This window comes from Bombina bombina, chromosome 5, assembly GCF_027579735.1.
Source record: "Bombina bombina isolate aBomBom1 chromosome 5, aBomBom1.pri, whole genome shotgun sequence".
NCBI classification, from domain to species: domain Eukaryota; kingdom Metazoa; phylum Chordata; class Amphibia; order Anura; family Bombinatoridae; genus Bombina; species Bombina bombina.
Window position 1 is genome coordinate 976,334,412 of NC_069503.1, and position 17,430 is coordinate 976,351,841.

The 17,430-nt window shown below is 39.9% G+C and overlaps 1 protein-coding gene across 1 annotated transcript in view; it reads left to right on the forward strand.

Annotated features, from left to right (window-relative positions):
• Window positions 1-17,430, forward strand: part of NECAB1 (N-terminal EF-hand calcium binding protein 1) — a 721,255-nt gene that overhangs the window by 690,207 nt on the left and 13,618 nt on the right. Inside the window, exon 12 of the mRNA XM_053715189.1 lies at window positions 11,935-12,026. Within this exon, the coding sequence (XP_053571164.1) occupies window positions 11,935-12,026 (92 nt within the window). The remainder of the gene's footprint in view (window positions 1-11,934; window positions 12,027-17,430) is intronic.

Here is a 17,430-nt window from a genome sequence, read left to right on the forward strand (position 1 = left end):
TATGTATGTGTCTGCATCTCTTAAAACAAGTTAGTTTAACCTCCTGTTTACTAGTACAACTGAATTACTCTGTCACAAAATGATGTAGGTCAAAAAAATGTGTCGCCAACTTGAAAAGTTTGGAAAACTCTGTATTAAGGGATAAATCAGAACAGTCATATAAAATAAATGGTTACAAACAAAATATATCATAATTATCTTAGGGAAATGTTAGTGATATTAAAACAAAGAGAAGTATTTAAATATTATAACCAAGTATTCTGTTCATAAAAGGTGGTCCCACAAAGTTCTTCAGCAGGTCCACTAATGTTATATGCACAAACAGTGAAATACTCTTGATGGGAGATCTTGTATCCAGCAGTAGAGCGTGTTATTAAGAAAAGAAATGAACCTGTACATAGTCTCTTTTTTTACTTTTTTGTTCTTTATAAACATCAAACCTCTGATCAAACATAGTTCAATCATCAAACAGTATAAACAAATAAAAATGAGTATTAATAATCTGAATATAAACAGGGTTTGGGAAATACCATGTAGCAACTTTCTAATTTACTCCTATTGTCAATTTTTCTTCATTCTCTTGGTATCTTTATTTGAAAAAGCAAGAATGTAAGCTTAGGATCCGGCCCTTTTTTGGTTCAGAACCTGGGTAGCGCTTGCTGATTGGTGGCTACATTTAGGCACCAATCATGATCTGAATCAGGAAAGTTTAATTTTGACTAAACTATCCCTTTCTTTCTAATGGCATGGAGAGTCCACAATTCCATTCATTACTGTTGGGGAAAAATAACCGCCTGACCACCAGGAGGAGGCAAAGACACCCTACCCAGAGCTTAAGTATCCTCCCACTACCTACAATCCCCCAGTCATTCTGCTCTGAGCAGGCGGACAGACATTGCCGCAATTCAACCCGATCGAGCTGCGGCGTTGCACTAGCAGCTCTTGTGAGCTGCTGGTGCAATGCTGAATACGGAGAGCGTATTGCTCTCCGTATTCAGCGAGGTCTGGCGGACCTGATCCGCACTGTCGGATCAGGTCCGCCAGACTTTGATAAACAAAGGCCAATATGTTTAATTCCATACTTACATATTTATGTACATGGAGGCAATAAGCCGATCTCTCTCTTAGTGAGGTGATTCTCAGCTAATGCTTGTTGCAGCATGTATTTTTTATGTGGAATACATTTTATATGGGTGATTTCTAAGACCTTAATATGTTTATTTTCATGCTCATATATTTGTTTTATGGGTGTGTTTTTTTGTTCAAGATCTCTCCCATAAGTGTGGAGATTTTCAACTTGTACTTGTTTTTTTATTATATTGATTATATAGTAGTCTATCATTCTCTACTGATTTGTTCTGTTCAATATCATATATTACTTTATGGGATCCTAAGTACATCCCTTTTTTTTCTTTGATGTTATTGTTTTTATTATTTCTGTGCAAATACATATCCAGCTATATATATCTTAGGACCCTCTGTAAACTTTATACTGTGCGGCGGGGGTTGTGGGGGGGGGTGTTCTCTTCTCTGATGTATTCCAGACCTCCTGTCTTAATCAGTGGGTTAGAGATTTCAGTTTTTTAGCTCTCTTTAGGGGTTATTTTTCTGTGAGCAGTACTTGTACTTCTTTTTAGTGTCTTCAATTTAACATGTCTGGTGTTATTTGTAAACTAGCCTTTCTCTTGGCAGCTCAATCCATCGGTCCTGGGTTAGTTACCTACATAGGGCATGACAGAGATGAACATTGGACAGGAGAATTATTTATTATACTGGCTGTTATTCTCCAAGTTTATCTTCCATGGAATCCTCCATTTTCATTTTATAGATCTGTCTCTGATCTAACCCTTAGGGCTGATTTCAATCAGTCAATATTTGTTTTTGTTTCTTCAATCTTCAGGGAGGAACTAGGAGTTCTTTGGCCATGAAGGTGGTCTCTTGCATCTTTCAATGAGCAGAGGTTTTAATTTTCGGACATTCATATTTGGGAGTAGTCTTCTGGGTAGTGGACTATCTGAGCAGTCAGACATTCCATCTAGGGAAGTAGGCTCTTCTTCTGGATGTGTTCTCCAAGATAACCCTCATGTGGGGTGTTCTGGAGATAGTCCTCATGTCTTCTCGCTTCAATTCCAAGCTGCACAGATACGGGTCCAGATCGAGGGACCCTCAGGCAGTGCTGGTGGACGCGTTAGCAGTTCCATGGAAGTTCAGTCTGTTATTTTTGTCCCCTCCGTTTGCCTTTCTCTCCAGGGTCATAGCCTGCATTCACCAGGAGCAGGCCTTGGAGATCCTAATTACTCCAGCTTGGCCTTGCTCTTGGGTTGCAGATTTGGTGATGTCATCCTTCCATCTGTGGAGGTTACAGCTGAGGAAAGACCTTCTACTTCAAGGCCTGTTGCTTCTTCGGTATCTAGATTTTCTGAGGCTGACTGTGTGAAGTTTGAAGGCTTAGTCCTGTCTAGAAGTGTTTTTTCAGATAGGGTCTTTGTCATCTGATCTAGGGGAGTTTGCCTGTGTCTCGTTTAATTTATCATAAGATCTGGCACACCTATCCTCCCCTGTTGCGAGTCTCGAGGCTTCCCTTTTGCACAAGGTGAGCATTCCTAAAATTCTTTTGTTTCTCCAAGAAGGTTTGAGAAAGGTTTGTCAGCTAGTTCTCTAAAAAGGGGTCAGATCTCTGCCCTTTTTTTTCCAGGCTTGCTACTCAAGAAGTTAGCTAATCTTACGGACATTCTGTCCTTTGTTCAGGCCCTGGTCAGAGCCAGGCCTGTCTTTATTTCTGTTGCTCCTCTTTGGAGCCTCAATCTAGTTCTTTGTGTTCTGCAACGGGTTCCATTTGAGCCTATGCATTCTGTTGATAGACAACTTTTTTTCATGGAAAGTTTTCTTTTTGTTGGCCATGTCCTCTGCTCGTAGAGTGTCAGAGTTATCTGCCTTACAGTGTGATCCCCCTTTATTTTATTTTCCTTGCGGATAAGGCTGTTCACCGTACCAAATTGGGATTTCTTCCAAAGATGGTTTCTGATCGCAATATCAATCAGGAGATCATAGTTCTTTCCTTTTGTCCTAATCCTTCTTCTCAGAAGCAGCATCTGCTACAGATCCTGGATGTGGTGCATGCCTTAAAGTTCTATCTCCAGGCTACCAAGGATTTTAGGTACTCCTCTTCCTTGTTTGTGTTGAAAAAGGGTCAAAAAGCCACTGCAGTTTCCCTTTCCTTTTGGATGAGTGGTGTCATTAGTTTGGCTTACGAGGAAGCTGGTCAGTAGCCTCCTGAGAGGATTACGTCTCCCTCTACCCGTGCTGTGTCTTCTTCTTGGGCTTTTAAGAATAAAGCTTCTATGGAATAAATCTGTAAGGCGGCTACTTTTTCTAAATCTTACAAATTTTATGTTTTTGCCTCAGATAAGGCCTCTTTTGGGAGAAGGCTTCTTTAAGCTGTGGTGCACTCAGTTTAGGTCCACATGCCTTTGTTTTCCTTCCATATCCATTCTGTGTTCTCTCTGGCTTGGAAATTCGTTTCCCAACAGTAATGAAGGGAATTGTGGACTCTCCATGCTATTGGAAAGAAAACAAAAAGGAAATTTATGCTTACCTGATAAATGTATTTATTTTACGATATGACGAGTCCACGGATTTCATCCTTACTTATGGGATTACGCCTCCTGGTTAGCAGGAGGAGGCAAAGAGCACCACAGCAGAGCTGTATATATAGCTCCTCCCTTCCCTCGCACTCCAGTCATTCGACCGAAGTTAGGAAGAGAAAGGAAAAGCCAAAGGTGCAGAGGTGACTGAAGTTTAACAAAAAATACATAAATACCTGTCTTAGAAATGACAGGGTGGGCCGTGGACTCGTCATATCGTAAAAGAAATAAATTTATCAGGTAAGCATAAATTTCCTTTTCTTTTATAAGATATGACGAGTCCACGGATTTCATCCTTACTTATGGGATACAATACCAAAGCTATAGGACACGGATGAAAGGGAGGGACAAGACAGGAACCTAAACAGAAGGCACCACTGCTTGGAGAAGAAAAATAAGACAAGAGCGTAAAGAGGCATCTCTAAGAGTAAAAGTTTTTACTTCACAAATATTTCAGCACAAATAAAAAGTGCACATACAGGATTAAAAATCAAATAAGCAGAGTGTGATTATATCACCATGAGTTTCTCCCCAAACAACCACAGTTTCAGTCTCATCAGATTCGAAGGAGCCGTATATTACTTTCAAACTCCACCGTCTGCCGGACAGCTGGTATTAGGTTTGCATGTAGGGAGAAACACCTTTAACCTCAACGCGTTTCCTCTGGTATCCACCAGACTTTTTCAAGAGGAATGATACCACTGCTTGAAGAACCTTTCTCCCAAAAACAGCCTTGGGCGAGGCAAAAGTATCAAATTTGGAAAATTTGGAAAAAGTGTGAAGATACGACCAAGTTGCAGCCTTGCAAATCTGTTAAACAGAAGCATCATTTTTAAATGCCCATGAGGAAGCCACAGCCCTAGTAGAATGAGCCGTAATTCTTTCAGGAGGCTGCTGTCCAGCAGTCTCATATGCAAAACGGATGATACTCTTCAGCCAAAAAGAAAGAGAGGTAGCCGTAGCTTTCTGACACCTACTTTTTCCAGAAAAGACAACAAATAATGAAGATGATTGACGGAATTCCTTAGTTGCCTGCAAGTAAAAGGGCACGGACCACGTCCAAGTTATGTAACAGACACTACTTCTTACAAGAAGGATTAGGACACAATGAAGGAACAACAATTTCCTGATTAATATTCTTATTAGAAACAACCTTAGGAAGGAAACCAGGTTTGGTAAGTAACACCACCTTATCAGAATGGAAAATAAGATAAGGAGAATCAAATTGTAAAGCTGAAAGCTCAGAAACTCTGCGAGCAGAAGAAATAGCAACCAAAAATAAAACTTTCCAAGATAACAACTTAATATCTATGGAATGCATGGGTTCAAACGGAACCCCTTGAAGAACATTAAAAACTAAATTCAAACTCCAAGGTGGAGAAATTGGTCTAAACACAGGCTTGATTCTAGTCAGAGCCTGACAAAAATAGCAAAATAGACAAAGCAGAAATCTGTCACTTTATGGAAATCACTGACAACCCTTTCTCCAATCCTTTTTGGAGAAAATATAAAATCCTGGGAATCCTAACCCTACTCCATGAGTAGCCCTTGGATTTGCACAAATAAAGATATTTACGCCATATCTTATGGTAAATTTTTCTAGTAACAGGCTTGCGCGCCTGAATCAAGGTATCAATGACCGCATCAGAGAACCCCCGCTTAGATAAAATCAAGCGTTCAATCTCCAAGCAGTCAGCTGCAGAGAAATTAGATTCGGATGATGGAAGGGTCCCTGAATGAGAAGGCCCTGCCTCAATGGAAGCTTCCACGGTGGCAGAGATGACATGTCCACCAGATCGGCATACCAAGTCCTGCAAGGCCACGCAGGAGCGATGAGAATCACAGAGGCCCTCTCCTGTTTGACTCAAGCAATCACCCGAGGAAGGAGAGCAAAGGGAGGAAACACATAAGCTAGGTTGAACGACCAAGGCACTGCCAAGGCATCTATCAGTTCTGCCTGAGTATCCCTGGACCTGGATCCGTATCTTGGAAACTTGGCATTCTGATGAGACGCCATCAGATCCAATTCCGGTCTGCCCCACCTGAGAATCAGTGTGGCAAAGACCTCCGGATGAAGTTCCCATTCCCCCGGATGAAACGTCTGTCTGCTCAAAAAATCCGCCTCCCAGTTCTCCACTCCTGGGATGTAGATTGCTGACAGATAACAAGAGTGAGCCTCCGCCCACCAAATTATCTTGGATACTTCTGTCATCGCTAAGGAACTCCTTGTTCCTCCCTAATGATTGATGTAAGCCACAGTCGTGATGTTGTCCGACTGAAACCGGATGAATTTGGCCGAAGCCAACTGAAGCCAAGCCTGAAGCGCATTGAATATTGCTCTTAATTCCAGAATATTGATTGGAAGTAGAGACTCTGACCGAGTCCACACACCCTGAGCCTTCAGGGAATTCCAGACTGCACCCCATCCTAGTAGACTGGCGTCCGTTGTCACTATCACCCATGAAGGTCTGCTGAAGCACGTCCCTTGGGACGTCCCTTGGGACAGATGATCCAGCGACAACCACCAAAGAAGAGAGTCCCTTGTCTCCTGATCCAGATCTATCTGAGGAGACAAATCTGCATAATCTCCATTCCACTGTCTGAGCATGCTCAGTTGTAGAGGTGTGAGATGAAAGCGGAAACGGAATGATGTCCATTGCCACCACCATCAATCCAATTACCTCCATGCACTGAGCCACTGATGGCCGAGGATTGGACTGAAGGTTTCGGCATGTATTCAGAATCTTTAACATTCTGACTTCCGTCAAGAAAATTTTCATGGATACAGAATCTATTAGAGTTCCCAGGAAAGGAACCCTTGTCTGTGGAATTAGTGAACTCTTTTCTAGATTCACCTTCCACCCATGAGTCCTTAGAAAGGACAGAACCATGTCGGTATGAGACTTTGTCAGTTGGTAAAACGACGCCTGGATTAGAATATCATCCAGATAAGGCACCACTGCAATGCCCCGCGGTCTGAGAACCGCTAGCAAAGACCCTAGAACCTTCGTAAAGATCCTGGGTGCTGTGACCAGCCCGAAAGGAAGAGCCACGAACTGAAAATGTTTGTCCAGGAAGGCAAACCTTAGAAACTGGTGATGATCTCTGTGAATAGGAATGTGTAGATATGCATCCTTTAAGTCCACGGTAGTCATATATTGACCCTCCTGGATCAATGGAAGAATTGTCCGAATCGTCTTCATCTTTAAGGATGGGACTCTGAGAAACTTGTTTAGACTCTTGAGATCTAAAATGGGTTTGAACTTTCCCTCTTTTTTGGGAACCATGAAAAGATTTGAGTAAAACCCCTGCCCCTGTTCCTGTATTGGAACGGGACGAATTACTCCCATAGTGGAGAGGTCTTTTACACAACGTAAGAACGCCTCTCTTTTTATCTGGTCTACAGACAATCATGAAAGAAGAAACCTTCCCCTTGGAAGGGAATTTTTGAACTACAGTTGATACCCCTGGGACACGATTTCTAGTGTCCAGGGATCCTGAACGTCTCTTATCCAAGCCTGGACAAAGAGAGAAAGTCTGCCCCCTACTAGATCCGGTCCCGGATCAGGGGCCGCCCCTTCATGCTGACTTGGGAGCAGCAGCAGGCTTCTTGGGTTGTTTACCCTTGTTCCAAGCCTGGTTGGGTCTCCAGGTGGACTTGGCTTGTGCAAAGTTCCCTTCCTGTTTAGCGGAAGAGGAAGAGGGAACTCCCTTGAAATTTTGAAAGGAACGAAAATTACTCTGTCTACCCCTCTGCTTAGATGCTTTATCCTGAGGTAGGAGATGACCCTTACCTCCCATAATGTCAGAAATGATCTCTTTCAAGTCAGGCCCGAATAGAGTCTTCCCCTTGAAAGGAATAGCCAAAAGCTTGAACTTAGAGGACACATCCGCAGACCAAGACTTTAACCATAAGGCTCTGCGTGCTAGAATGGAAAATCCTGCATTCTTAGCCGCCAGTTTGGCGATCTGAAAGGCGGCATCCGTAACAAAAGAATTAGCCAGCCTAAGGGCCTTAATTGTATCCATTATTTCCTCTAAAAAAGTCTCAGTCTTAAGAAACTCTTCTAAAACCAAAACCAAAAGGCAGCCGCAGTTGATACTGGTACAATGCAGGCCGTCGGTTGTAATAGAAACCCTTGATGAATAAATAGCTTTTTTAGAAGACCCTCCAACTTTTTTCCATAGGGTCCTTGAAAGCACAACTGTCCTCAATAGGGATAGTCATACGCTTAGCCAGGGTAGAGATAGCTCCCTCCACCTTGGGGACGGTCTGCCAGGAGTCCCGAACTGTGTCAGCTATAGGGTACATTTTCTTAAAATTAGGGGAAGGTGAGAACGGGATACCCGGTCTTTCCCATTCCCGAGAAACAATGTCCGAAATTCTCTTAGGAACCGGAAAGACATCAGAATAAGAAGGAACTTCTAAGTATTTGTCCATCTTACACAATTTCTCTGCGGTACCACGAGTCGCAAGTCGTCCAGAGTCATCAAAACCTCCCGCAGCAACAGACGGAGGTGTTCAAGTTTAAATCTGAAGGATATGACATCCAAATCTGTCTGGGGCAAAGCACTCCCTGAGTCAGATAGTTCCCCCTCGGACAGGATCTCCCTACCCCCCAACTCAGAGCCCTGAGAGGGCACATCAGAGATAGCCATCAAGGCATCATAAGTCGCAGGGACCACATGGGTTTCTGCCCTGCTACGCTTGCCTTGTAACACTGGCAACTTAGATAACACTTCTGTAAGGGTGGATGACATAACTGCAGCCATGTCCTGCAGGGTGAATGAAGTGGACGCCGTTGAAAAACACGGCGTCGTTTGGAGCGGGTGTTAGGGGTTGTGACGCTTGGGGTGAAAGTTGCGGCATACCCTGAGTCCCATCAGTGTGAGAAATATCTTTAGATAATTTTGAATTAAAAAATATCTGGTCTTTAAACTGTAAAGCCCTCTCAGTACATGAGGGACAAATAGTAAGAGGGGGTTCCACAGTGGCATCTAAATACATAGAGCATGTGACCTCCAGTAGATTAGCCATGACAAGGTAAATTGGTTGTGGTATTCAATTTAAAAAATAACGTTTGAAAAATAATTTTGCAAACGAGTGTAGAATAGAATCCTATCAGCCAATCGGAATTAAGGTAGGAAAATTCCTATTGGCTGATGCAATCAGCCAATAGGATTGAAGTTCCGATTGGCTGATAGCATTCTATCTTCAAGGGGGTAGTGTTAGGTTTTTTTAAGGGGGATTGGGTGGGTTTTAAAGTAGGGTTGGGTGTGTGGGTGGTGGGTTTTAATGTTGGGTGGGTGTATTGTATTTTTTTTTTACAGGTGAAAGAGCTGATTACTTTGGGGCAATGCCCCGCAAAAGGCCCTATTTTGGGGGGCTTTTTATTTTATTAGGGGGATTAGATTAGGTGTAATTAGTTTAAAATTCTTGTAATTCTTTTTTTATTTTCTGTAATTTAGTGTTTGTTTTTTTCGTAATTTAGTTTATTTAATTGTAATTAATTGTAGGTAGTTTAGGTAATTAGTTTAATTATAGTGTAGTGTTAGGTGTAATTGTAACTTAGGTTAGGGTTTATTTTACAGGTACTTTTGTACTTATTTTAGCTAGGTAGTTATTAAATAGTTAATAACTATTTAATAACTATTGTACCTAGTTAAAATAAATACAAAGTTGCCTGTAAAATAAAAATAAACCCTAAGATGGCTACAATGTAATTATTATTTATATTGTAGCTATTTTAGGGATTATTTTATAGGTAAGTATTTCGTTTTAAATAGGATTAATTTATTTAATTGTAGTAATTTAATTTTGTTTTATTTAAATTATATTTAAGTTAGGGGGGTTAGGGTTAGATTTAGATTTAGGGGTTAATAAATTTAATATAGTAGCGGCGACGTTGGGGGCGGCAGATTAGGGGCTAATAAAATTTAACTAGTGTTTGCGAGGCGGGAGTGCGGCGGTTTAGGGGTTAATACATTTATTAAAGTGGCGGCGATGTCTGGTTGGCAGATTAGGGGTTAAATAATTTTATTATAGTGTTTGCGATGTGGGGGGGGGCATCGGTTTAGGGGTTAATAGGTAGTTTATGGGTGTTAGTGTACTTTTTAGCACTTTAGTTAAGAGCTTTATGTTACGGCGTTAGCCCATAAAACTCTTAACTACTGACTTTTATATGCGGTAGGAGTCTTGCCAGGAGAGAGTCTACCGCTCACTTTTTCAGGCAATCATAATACCGGCGTTAGGCAAATCCCATTAAAAAGACGCAATTGACGTAAGGGGATTTGCAGTAAGCTAAAATCGCGGAAAAAAGTGAGCGGTAGACCCTCTCCTGCCTGACTCGTAATACCAGCAGGCATTAAAAAGCAGCGTTAGGACCCCTTAACGCTGCTTTTTAAGGCTAACGCAAGACTCGTAATCTAGCCGTTAGAATTTTATGGTCTATAAACCAACTTATGCAATACTAGCAATCACTATAGGGACTTTCCTCCCCTTATAAAAGTACACTCTAACTTTCTTTTGCCTTTACACCTATGACAAAATAAAACAAAAAAATTACTGCACCACGCCACAGCTCTGCTGTGGCGCCTACCTGCCTCCACGAGCCAACCAAGGATACCCCGTGACTGCGTGCCTAAGACCGCTTGTCAACTCTGTTGAAATACAACAAGAGGACCTAGGGACACCAGAGCCTCGATGAACACTGCCGGGACCTGGATACCAACTGCGCGATGAAGCGTGCGACGGTAAGCCCTGCCCCTTCGTGGGCAGTAGTCTAACTACCAACAAGGAGAACCACATGGCCTGCACCTGTCGTAGTAAAATGGTACACAAAAAATTACCCCCTTGTCTTTTTGAACTTATGCAATACTAGTTACTGTATACACAAATAAGTCACAACTGACCCCAGCGCACAACACAACAATGTACCCCGCAATGTGACCGGGCTAGTGATTAAAAGCCTGCAACGTCTCACAGCTGAATACAGCATATATAACACAGGGGGAAAAACAATCATGCACACCATCACACTTGCAGGTCGATTACCCCTTCCTGTTGCAGCACAGTATGGCCAGTCTGTTCTGAGCTTGCATCGCATCCCCAGAAAACAGTAAAAAACTGCACATACCTCAATGCTGTTGCAGTCTGCACTGGTCCCACACGAATAAGAGGTCATTCTTTTATCCCCTCTTGCACATCTGTGGGGACAAATAGGGTCTCAGATAACAGTCGCTAAGACCATCAGTAGGGCAGCAACAGAATGGGAGACAGGGAACACAGCAGCCTCTATTTCTGTGGATAGGTCTCAATTCCCATTGTTGAAAAGCTTGTAGCTTTGCCCCTGAGTAAAATAGTACTCACTGGTACCATTGTAAAATAATAATAAACTCTTGATTGAAGAATCGAAATTAACACCTCACTTTACCTCACTCCTATTACTAACACAGCCAAAGAGAATGACTGGAGTGGGAGGGAAGGGAGGAGCTATATATACAGCTCTGCTGTGGTGCTCTTTGCCTCCTCCTGCTGACCAGGAGGCGTAATCCCATAAGTATGAAATCCGTGGACTCGTCATATCTTGTAAAAGAAATGTATGATTTTATTTTCTTTCCTGGCATGGAGAGTCCACGACCCGCACTGATTACATTTTCTGGCGGCATTTGATTTTCTAACCTTCAGGCACCTATATAACCCCTAGTGTTCACCTACCTTTCCTTTATTCCCTCGGCTGAATGACGGGAGGGCATGGATAGTGGGAGGATACTTAAGCTGTGGCTGGGGTGTCTTTGCCTCCTCCTGGTGGCCAGGCAGTGATTTTTCCCAACAGTAATGAATGGAATCGTGGACTCTCCATGCCAGGAAAGAAAATAATTTATCTGGTAAGCATACATTTTGTTTTACTGTCTCTTGGACGCAGTAGTTTTCTGTGTGGTGGCAAGAAAATACAGTTGGTGTGACCAACAAATACAATATGTATTTATGTTTTTTTAAATAATTAAATCAGTTATATAAACAGTTAATAATGTATTTTTTTCCATTGGTTATATCTTTGAATGAAGAGACTATAAACTAATTGGTCTTTGTTAATTTTTGGTAGTGTGCATCATATTATCATTGCATTTTATTTTCCTAATCTTTGTATCTATAGGATTAAATATACAGAATTTGTTTATCAATTGTGTGACATCAAATGGCCACTCATACTCTCATACTCTTAAGTCATGTAAATTATACTATAAGAGCGTTACTTGTTTTAACATGAAATGATTATTGTTCACACAGCCATCTGCAAACTAATTACAGCAAGACCTTTCAAAGAAGTAATGTGGACTTCTTGGAAACCCCAGAACTCATGACAACCATGCTTGTACCTGGTTTGTATTATTATTACATACTCATTTAACTATGTTTATCCCAGCTTTTCCCTTATACTGACATACTTACATTTAATGGCACGCTACACTATACATTTTGTTTAATTTTAATGTGTTCCAAATGACTTGTTATACCTATTGCAGAGTATAAAATGTATGGCAAATGGTTCCTTCATGTTTATTTTTGTATATGAAATAGCAGTTTTCACATTTACACCATCACCTAGGACATGCCTATAAAAATGGACTGAACCAACTAATGTTTTTTAGGTATTGAAATGCTAATTTTGGCTGGTGGGTTGAATAAGAACAAGCACATATTTCACATACAAAATCTCCCTCCCTCATACCCCCACTGGGAGAGTGATTACTGCTATTCTCTTTTCTGTACATAGCTCTTCAAAATTTTGTTTTTCATATTTTCAGTGTAGGTGGAGATACAACAGGCAAAAGTATGTATTTAAAATAACAAATAAAGGTAAAGTATATGTTTCCAAACCATTAATACACAGCAGGTAAAATGAAACATAGGGAGCAAATTTTAGAGTACAATGTCCCTTTAAATTATAAAATGACAACCAGCCTTTGATTGATATATTACATCTTCAATACTGTGTTTGTTTGTTTTGCTAAATCCTCAGGGGTTTTAAAGTGATTATTTTGCTTGTTGCATGTAAGAGAGTGCCTTTCATATTAAATAAAATATACGTTTCATTTCAGAAAAGTAAGCACGTTTTGTTCTTATGCAAGGAAGGAACATTACTGTTCAACAACAACAAGGAGTGTCTTTATCAGCCAATGAGCTCCTATCCCAGAATCACTGAACAGCTCCTGTTACTATTGCTTATAATATATAATACTTTTTTTTGTTGTTCATTATCCACTGGTATAAAGGGAGTTAGTCCAGCATCAATTCCTTTTCTATTCAATAGGGAATTCATCTCAAAGTATGAGCCAAAAATATCTTTACAAGGGTGCTAAAATATCAAAACTATACAGCACCGTTCTATACAGAATGCTGTTTCCTTAGTTATGCCTGATACGTCTAGATGCTGTGTTTAAAAAATATTTACAAAATAACTCTGTACAAGGAGATCTTTTTTGTAAGTTCTTCCAGGACAGAGCCACTGCATTCCTGCCCAGCCTTTCATAAGATGGTGAGAGTCCACAAGCCATTACACCTGGCATTCAATTCCTGGCTGCTAGGAGGGGACAAAGATACCCAACACACCAAGAGGTTTTAATCCCTTCCACCTCACTGATATCTGTCTTATCTTTGCCTTTACAGGAAAAGGTGAAGTACAGAGGTGCTCCAGATTCTTCGTTGACAGGAGTTCTGAGACTGACTTGAGACCCATTTTTACCCATAACAGAGCCAGACAGAGGGGGGAGTATGGAGTATTTAGGTAGTGATAAAATTACTCCCTATGGGAGAAAGTCCCAATCCTGCCATAGGTATCGAGGTGACCTGTTCCATAGCCTCCTCCTGTTGGGTAGCATTATACTCCATACTATCCTCTGTTATTGCTTGCCCAGCACTGGATGGGCTTTCTACTGGACGCAGTTTTTTTCTGCAGCTGGGTAAGCTTGGTAGAATGGGGCAAATCAGGTAAGTACCTTTAAGCACTCACATAGCCTGCAGCCTATTAACAGGTACATATATGTATGTATATGATAGCCATGGGACATTTGTCTATTTACAGAGTTAAACACTGTCATTTTTATTATCCACTTCTCATATAAAATGTATGAGGGCTTTGTGTGCTTGGGAATTATACTGAGATACTTTTCACTTCTGGTTTAACTTAACAAAAACTCTCACTTTTATTAGAAATGTTATTACAATTATTATTTTATTTTATTAACTTTTTCTGGTTAAGCAGTTTGTTTCTAACATCCTAGTGCTTAATCAAGGCAAGTACATTATAGAGCCTTTTAACATTTTCTCTGTAGTTTGCACCCTTTGCCTATTTACTGCGCAAAGGAACAGCGAGGCAGCATACCTTATTTAGAGTTAATTTATTCCTGCAGCACCATTCCTTTCCCTCTCTGAGAGCTATTTTTTCTTTCTTCACTGGTTGTCAAAACTTATTTGATTTAGGAGGGGTAAGATACAGTTTACCAAGGGCTCATATTTATATTTTAAGTATTTTTATTTGGTTTAGCCCTTTTTTTTCTATAACAGTATACAGTTAACTTTTAAAGCTGCTTTACACATCTCTTGGTGTATGCACTATAATTGTATAGTATTATTTACCAATACTCAGGATTGTTTGTTTTTCATTCCTTTGTATTCTCGGCACTATTAATTAGTTTATACCACATATTTGCAGGTATTTAACTTAGGTGGTTATTAGCGGTTTGTGTAGCTGTTTGGATTTACAATGCAGCTGAATCTGTCCCCACTTCTTTACAATAGATCTTTAAGAAGGGAGATCCACAGATCATGTACATGTTCAGTTAAATAGTTTACTTTGCTAACTTGTTCCTGTATGCCCTCCAGCTCAACTTGTTTGTTTCACATTATTTAGATTATTTCTGCATTGCCTTCTAGTGGTGTATGTTTAGTTGTGGGATTCAGCTGGTTCTCACCAGTTCTTAAGAACCTGTTGCTAAAATTTAGAAAGTGTAAAGGTTTTGTATTATAGAGAAGTTAGAGAACTTGTTGCTAAAATTCCAGAAACCCACTAGAACCTAAAAATTCGGAATCTCACCACTGTGTAAGTTCACCTGCTGTATGTATTTCACAGGGTGTTACTTCTGATTTCTGCTCCAGGTGTTTAAGTTTATTTTGTTCCTCTCAGCAGTAAGAGGATTTAAGTTTATTTTAAAGACTCAGATTCAGACAATTCAGATTTTTTTCATCTGAAAGTTATTTACTTCCTTAGAATCAGGGCAATACTATGTCCTCCTTATTTCGAGAGGTCTTCTCAAACATTGGGAGTTCAAGACACTAAATCTGTTAAATCAGGTTAACAAATTGACTCGTTTATCAAGTCTTCTGCAAAGTCTCCAGAGGTTTTTTTTCCTGTTCCAGAAATCATTTCCATATAATGGTTCAAGCCTGGAACTCCTTTTACTCCCTCTATAAACTTTTAAAAGGATGTTTCTACTGCCGCCTTCTATTGTGGAACTTTGGGAATCCATTGCTAAAGTGGAGCAATTTCTACGTTATCTATATGTACTGCTATTCATTTAGAGGATAGTACTTGTTTAAGAGACCCAACTTGCAATCTTTTTAGCGAAAAACTATTAAATAGCAGGTTTTATGTTTAAACTGGTGTCCTATCGGAATTTGCTCCCTCATTGAAATTCGCTACCTTCATGCTACATACGTACATGCACAGTTCAAGGTAGCAAATGTTGACGGTCTAACCTCATACAATCAACAACGTTTTTAACATCACATAATATGTACATTAAATTATATATTTTGTTTTCTTCATGTGCGCATGCTTTTAATTACATAATCGCATTCCACACATTGCTTTCAAACATATGTGGAGTGTGATTACTTAATTCTGAGCATGTGCTTATAGAGGTAGCAAATTTTGACGAGAGAGCAAATTCCGACAGAACGCCGGCTGTAGGCATTGGATCTGTAGCGGCAGATGCTTCTCTTTGGTGTGATTACTTATCCCACCAAATGTTTTAAGACTGTTTAGTTGAAGTTCTTCAAGATCATTTAAAACTTCTACGTTTGGCTAATACCTTTTTCTGCGATATCATTCCTATTTAAGGGACATTAAACACTTTCAGATGGTAATATAAAATGATAAATCGTGTATATATATATATATATATATATATATACATACAATACTAATACTAATATACTTTTATTATTTATTTTGTCCTCTTTTCTATAATTCCGTTCTGAAATTGTGAGCTTTTCAATTCCTGTTAGAAATGGAAGTGCAGAACACTGTTATATTCCACACAGCCATTGGCTGCACACTCTAGTGGCCTATTTATAACTGTCCCTAATTGGCCACAGCATAGAAGATAAACTAAGTTACAACATGGCAGCTCCCATTGTTTTATAGATACTAAAACTTTACACTTATTTTGTCAATATTTAAATGGCTAATGAAGCTTTAAATACTACATCCACATGCTATTTTCTGACTAATCTTTTCTTTGAACGCATCATTCTTTCTAGCATTTATTGTTTAATGTCCATTTAAGGCTAAAAATATGTCTCTGACCAGAAGAGCCTTATGACTAAAATCTTAATCTGCAGACATGGTTACTAAGGGTCATCTTTTATCTCTTTCCTTTAAGGGAAAGATTTTATTTTGTCCTGATCAAGATGCCATAAGCTATACAGTTTCTGTGGGCTTAAGCCTTTTCCAGAAGGCTAGGTTTCCTTTGGTTCAGGATCCCTGGTTACAAAATATAGTGTCTCAATGATAAAGAATAGGTTTCTAACCCAAACCACTTTGGGAAAGGTTTTTTCTGTTATGAAACCTTCGAGAAAGTGAAGGCCTTTACTCAATATGTTCATGATGTGGAACTCATGGGTGTCATTGTTCCATTTCTGGATTTGGAACACGATTAAGTGTTTTTTTAAAATACCTTTTTCGTTACAAATAAGTAGTGAACTTTAAGATCTGTCATAGATCTGAAAACTTTAAACAAGTTTCTGAGAATTTCTACTTTCAAAATTGAAACAATTCGCTCCATTTTCTCCGGCTGGATCAGTTTATGTACACAATATATTTGAAGGATGAATATCTTCATATTACTTTTCACAAGGTTTATCCCCAGTTTCTAAGATTGGCTTTTCTGGATAAACACTTCTAGTTAGTTGCTCTATTGCTTGGTTTAGCCGCAGTCCCCAGATTTTTGTTTTTTTTCAAAGTTCTGGGAGCTTTGTTATCTTTGACAAGAGCTCAATGTATACGTGTAGCTCCTTACCTGGGTGTTATTTTAGTCCAGACTCCATCTTTATCTCTGGCACTATCTCTCTCATACAGACAGGAGGATTGTGCCAAACTACAACAAATGTCTCATCTGTCATCTGCCTTCAACTGGGCATGCTGAGACAGTGGTGCAGAGATTGCAATCTATACTCAAGCTATGTCTTTGAAAGCTTATTTCCTTAGTCCATCTTGGGTAATTATTACCACAGATGCCATCCTGTTAGGCTTGGGTGCAGTCTGGGTGACTCAGAGAATGCAAGTAGTCTGGTTTCCTCAGGAGACAAGGTTTCTAATCAATATTCTAGAGCTATGTGCAATCTTCAAGGATATCAAACTTGTCCAGATGTCACAGTGATGACATATATCAATCATCAAGGGTGGGTGAACTCACAGTTCCTTAGCAATGAAAGAGGTTTCTCGATTTTAATTGAGGCACAATTCTTGCATCCATATTCCAAGGGGATAATTTATTAAATGCT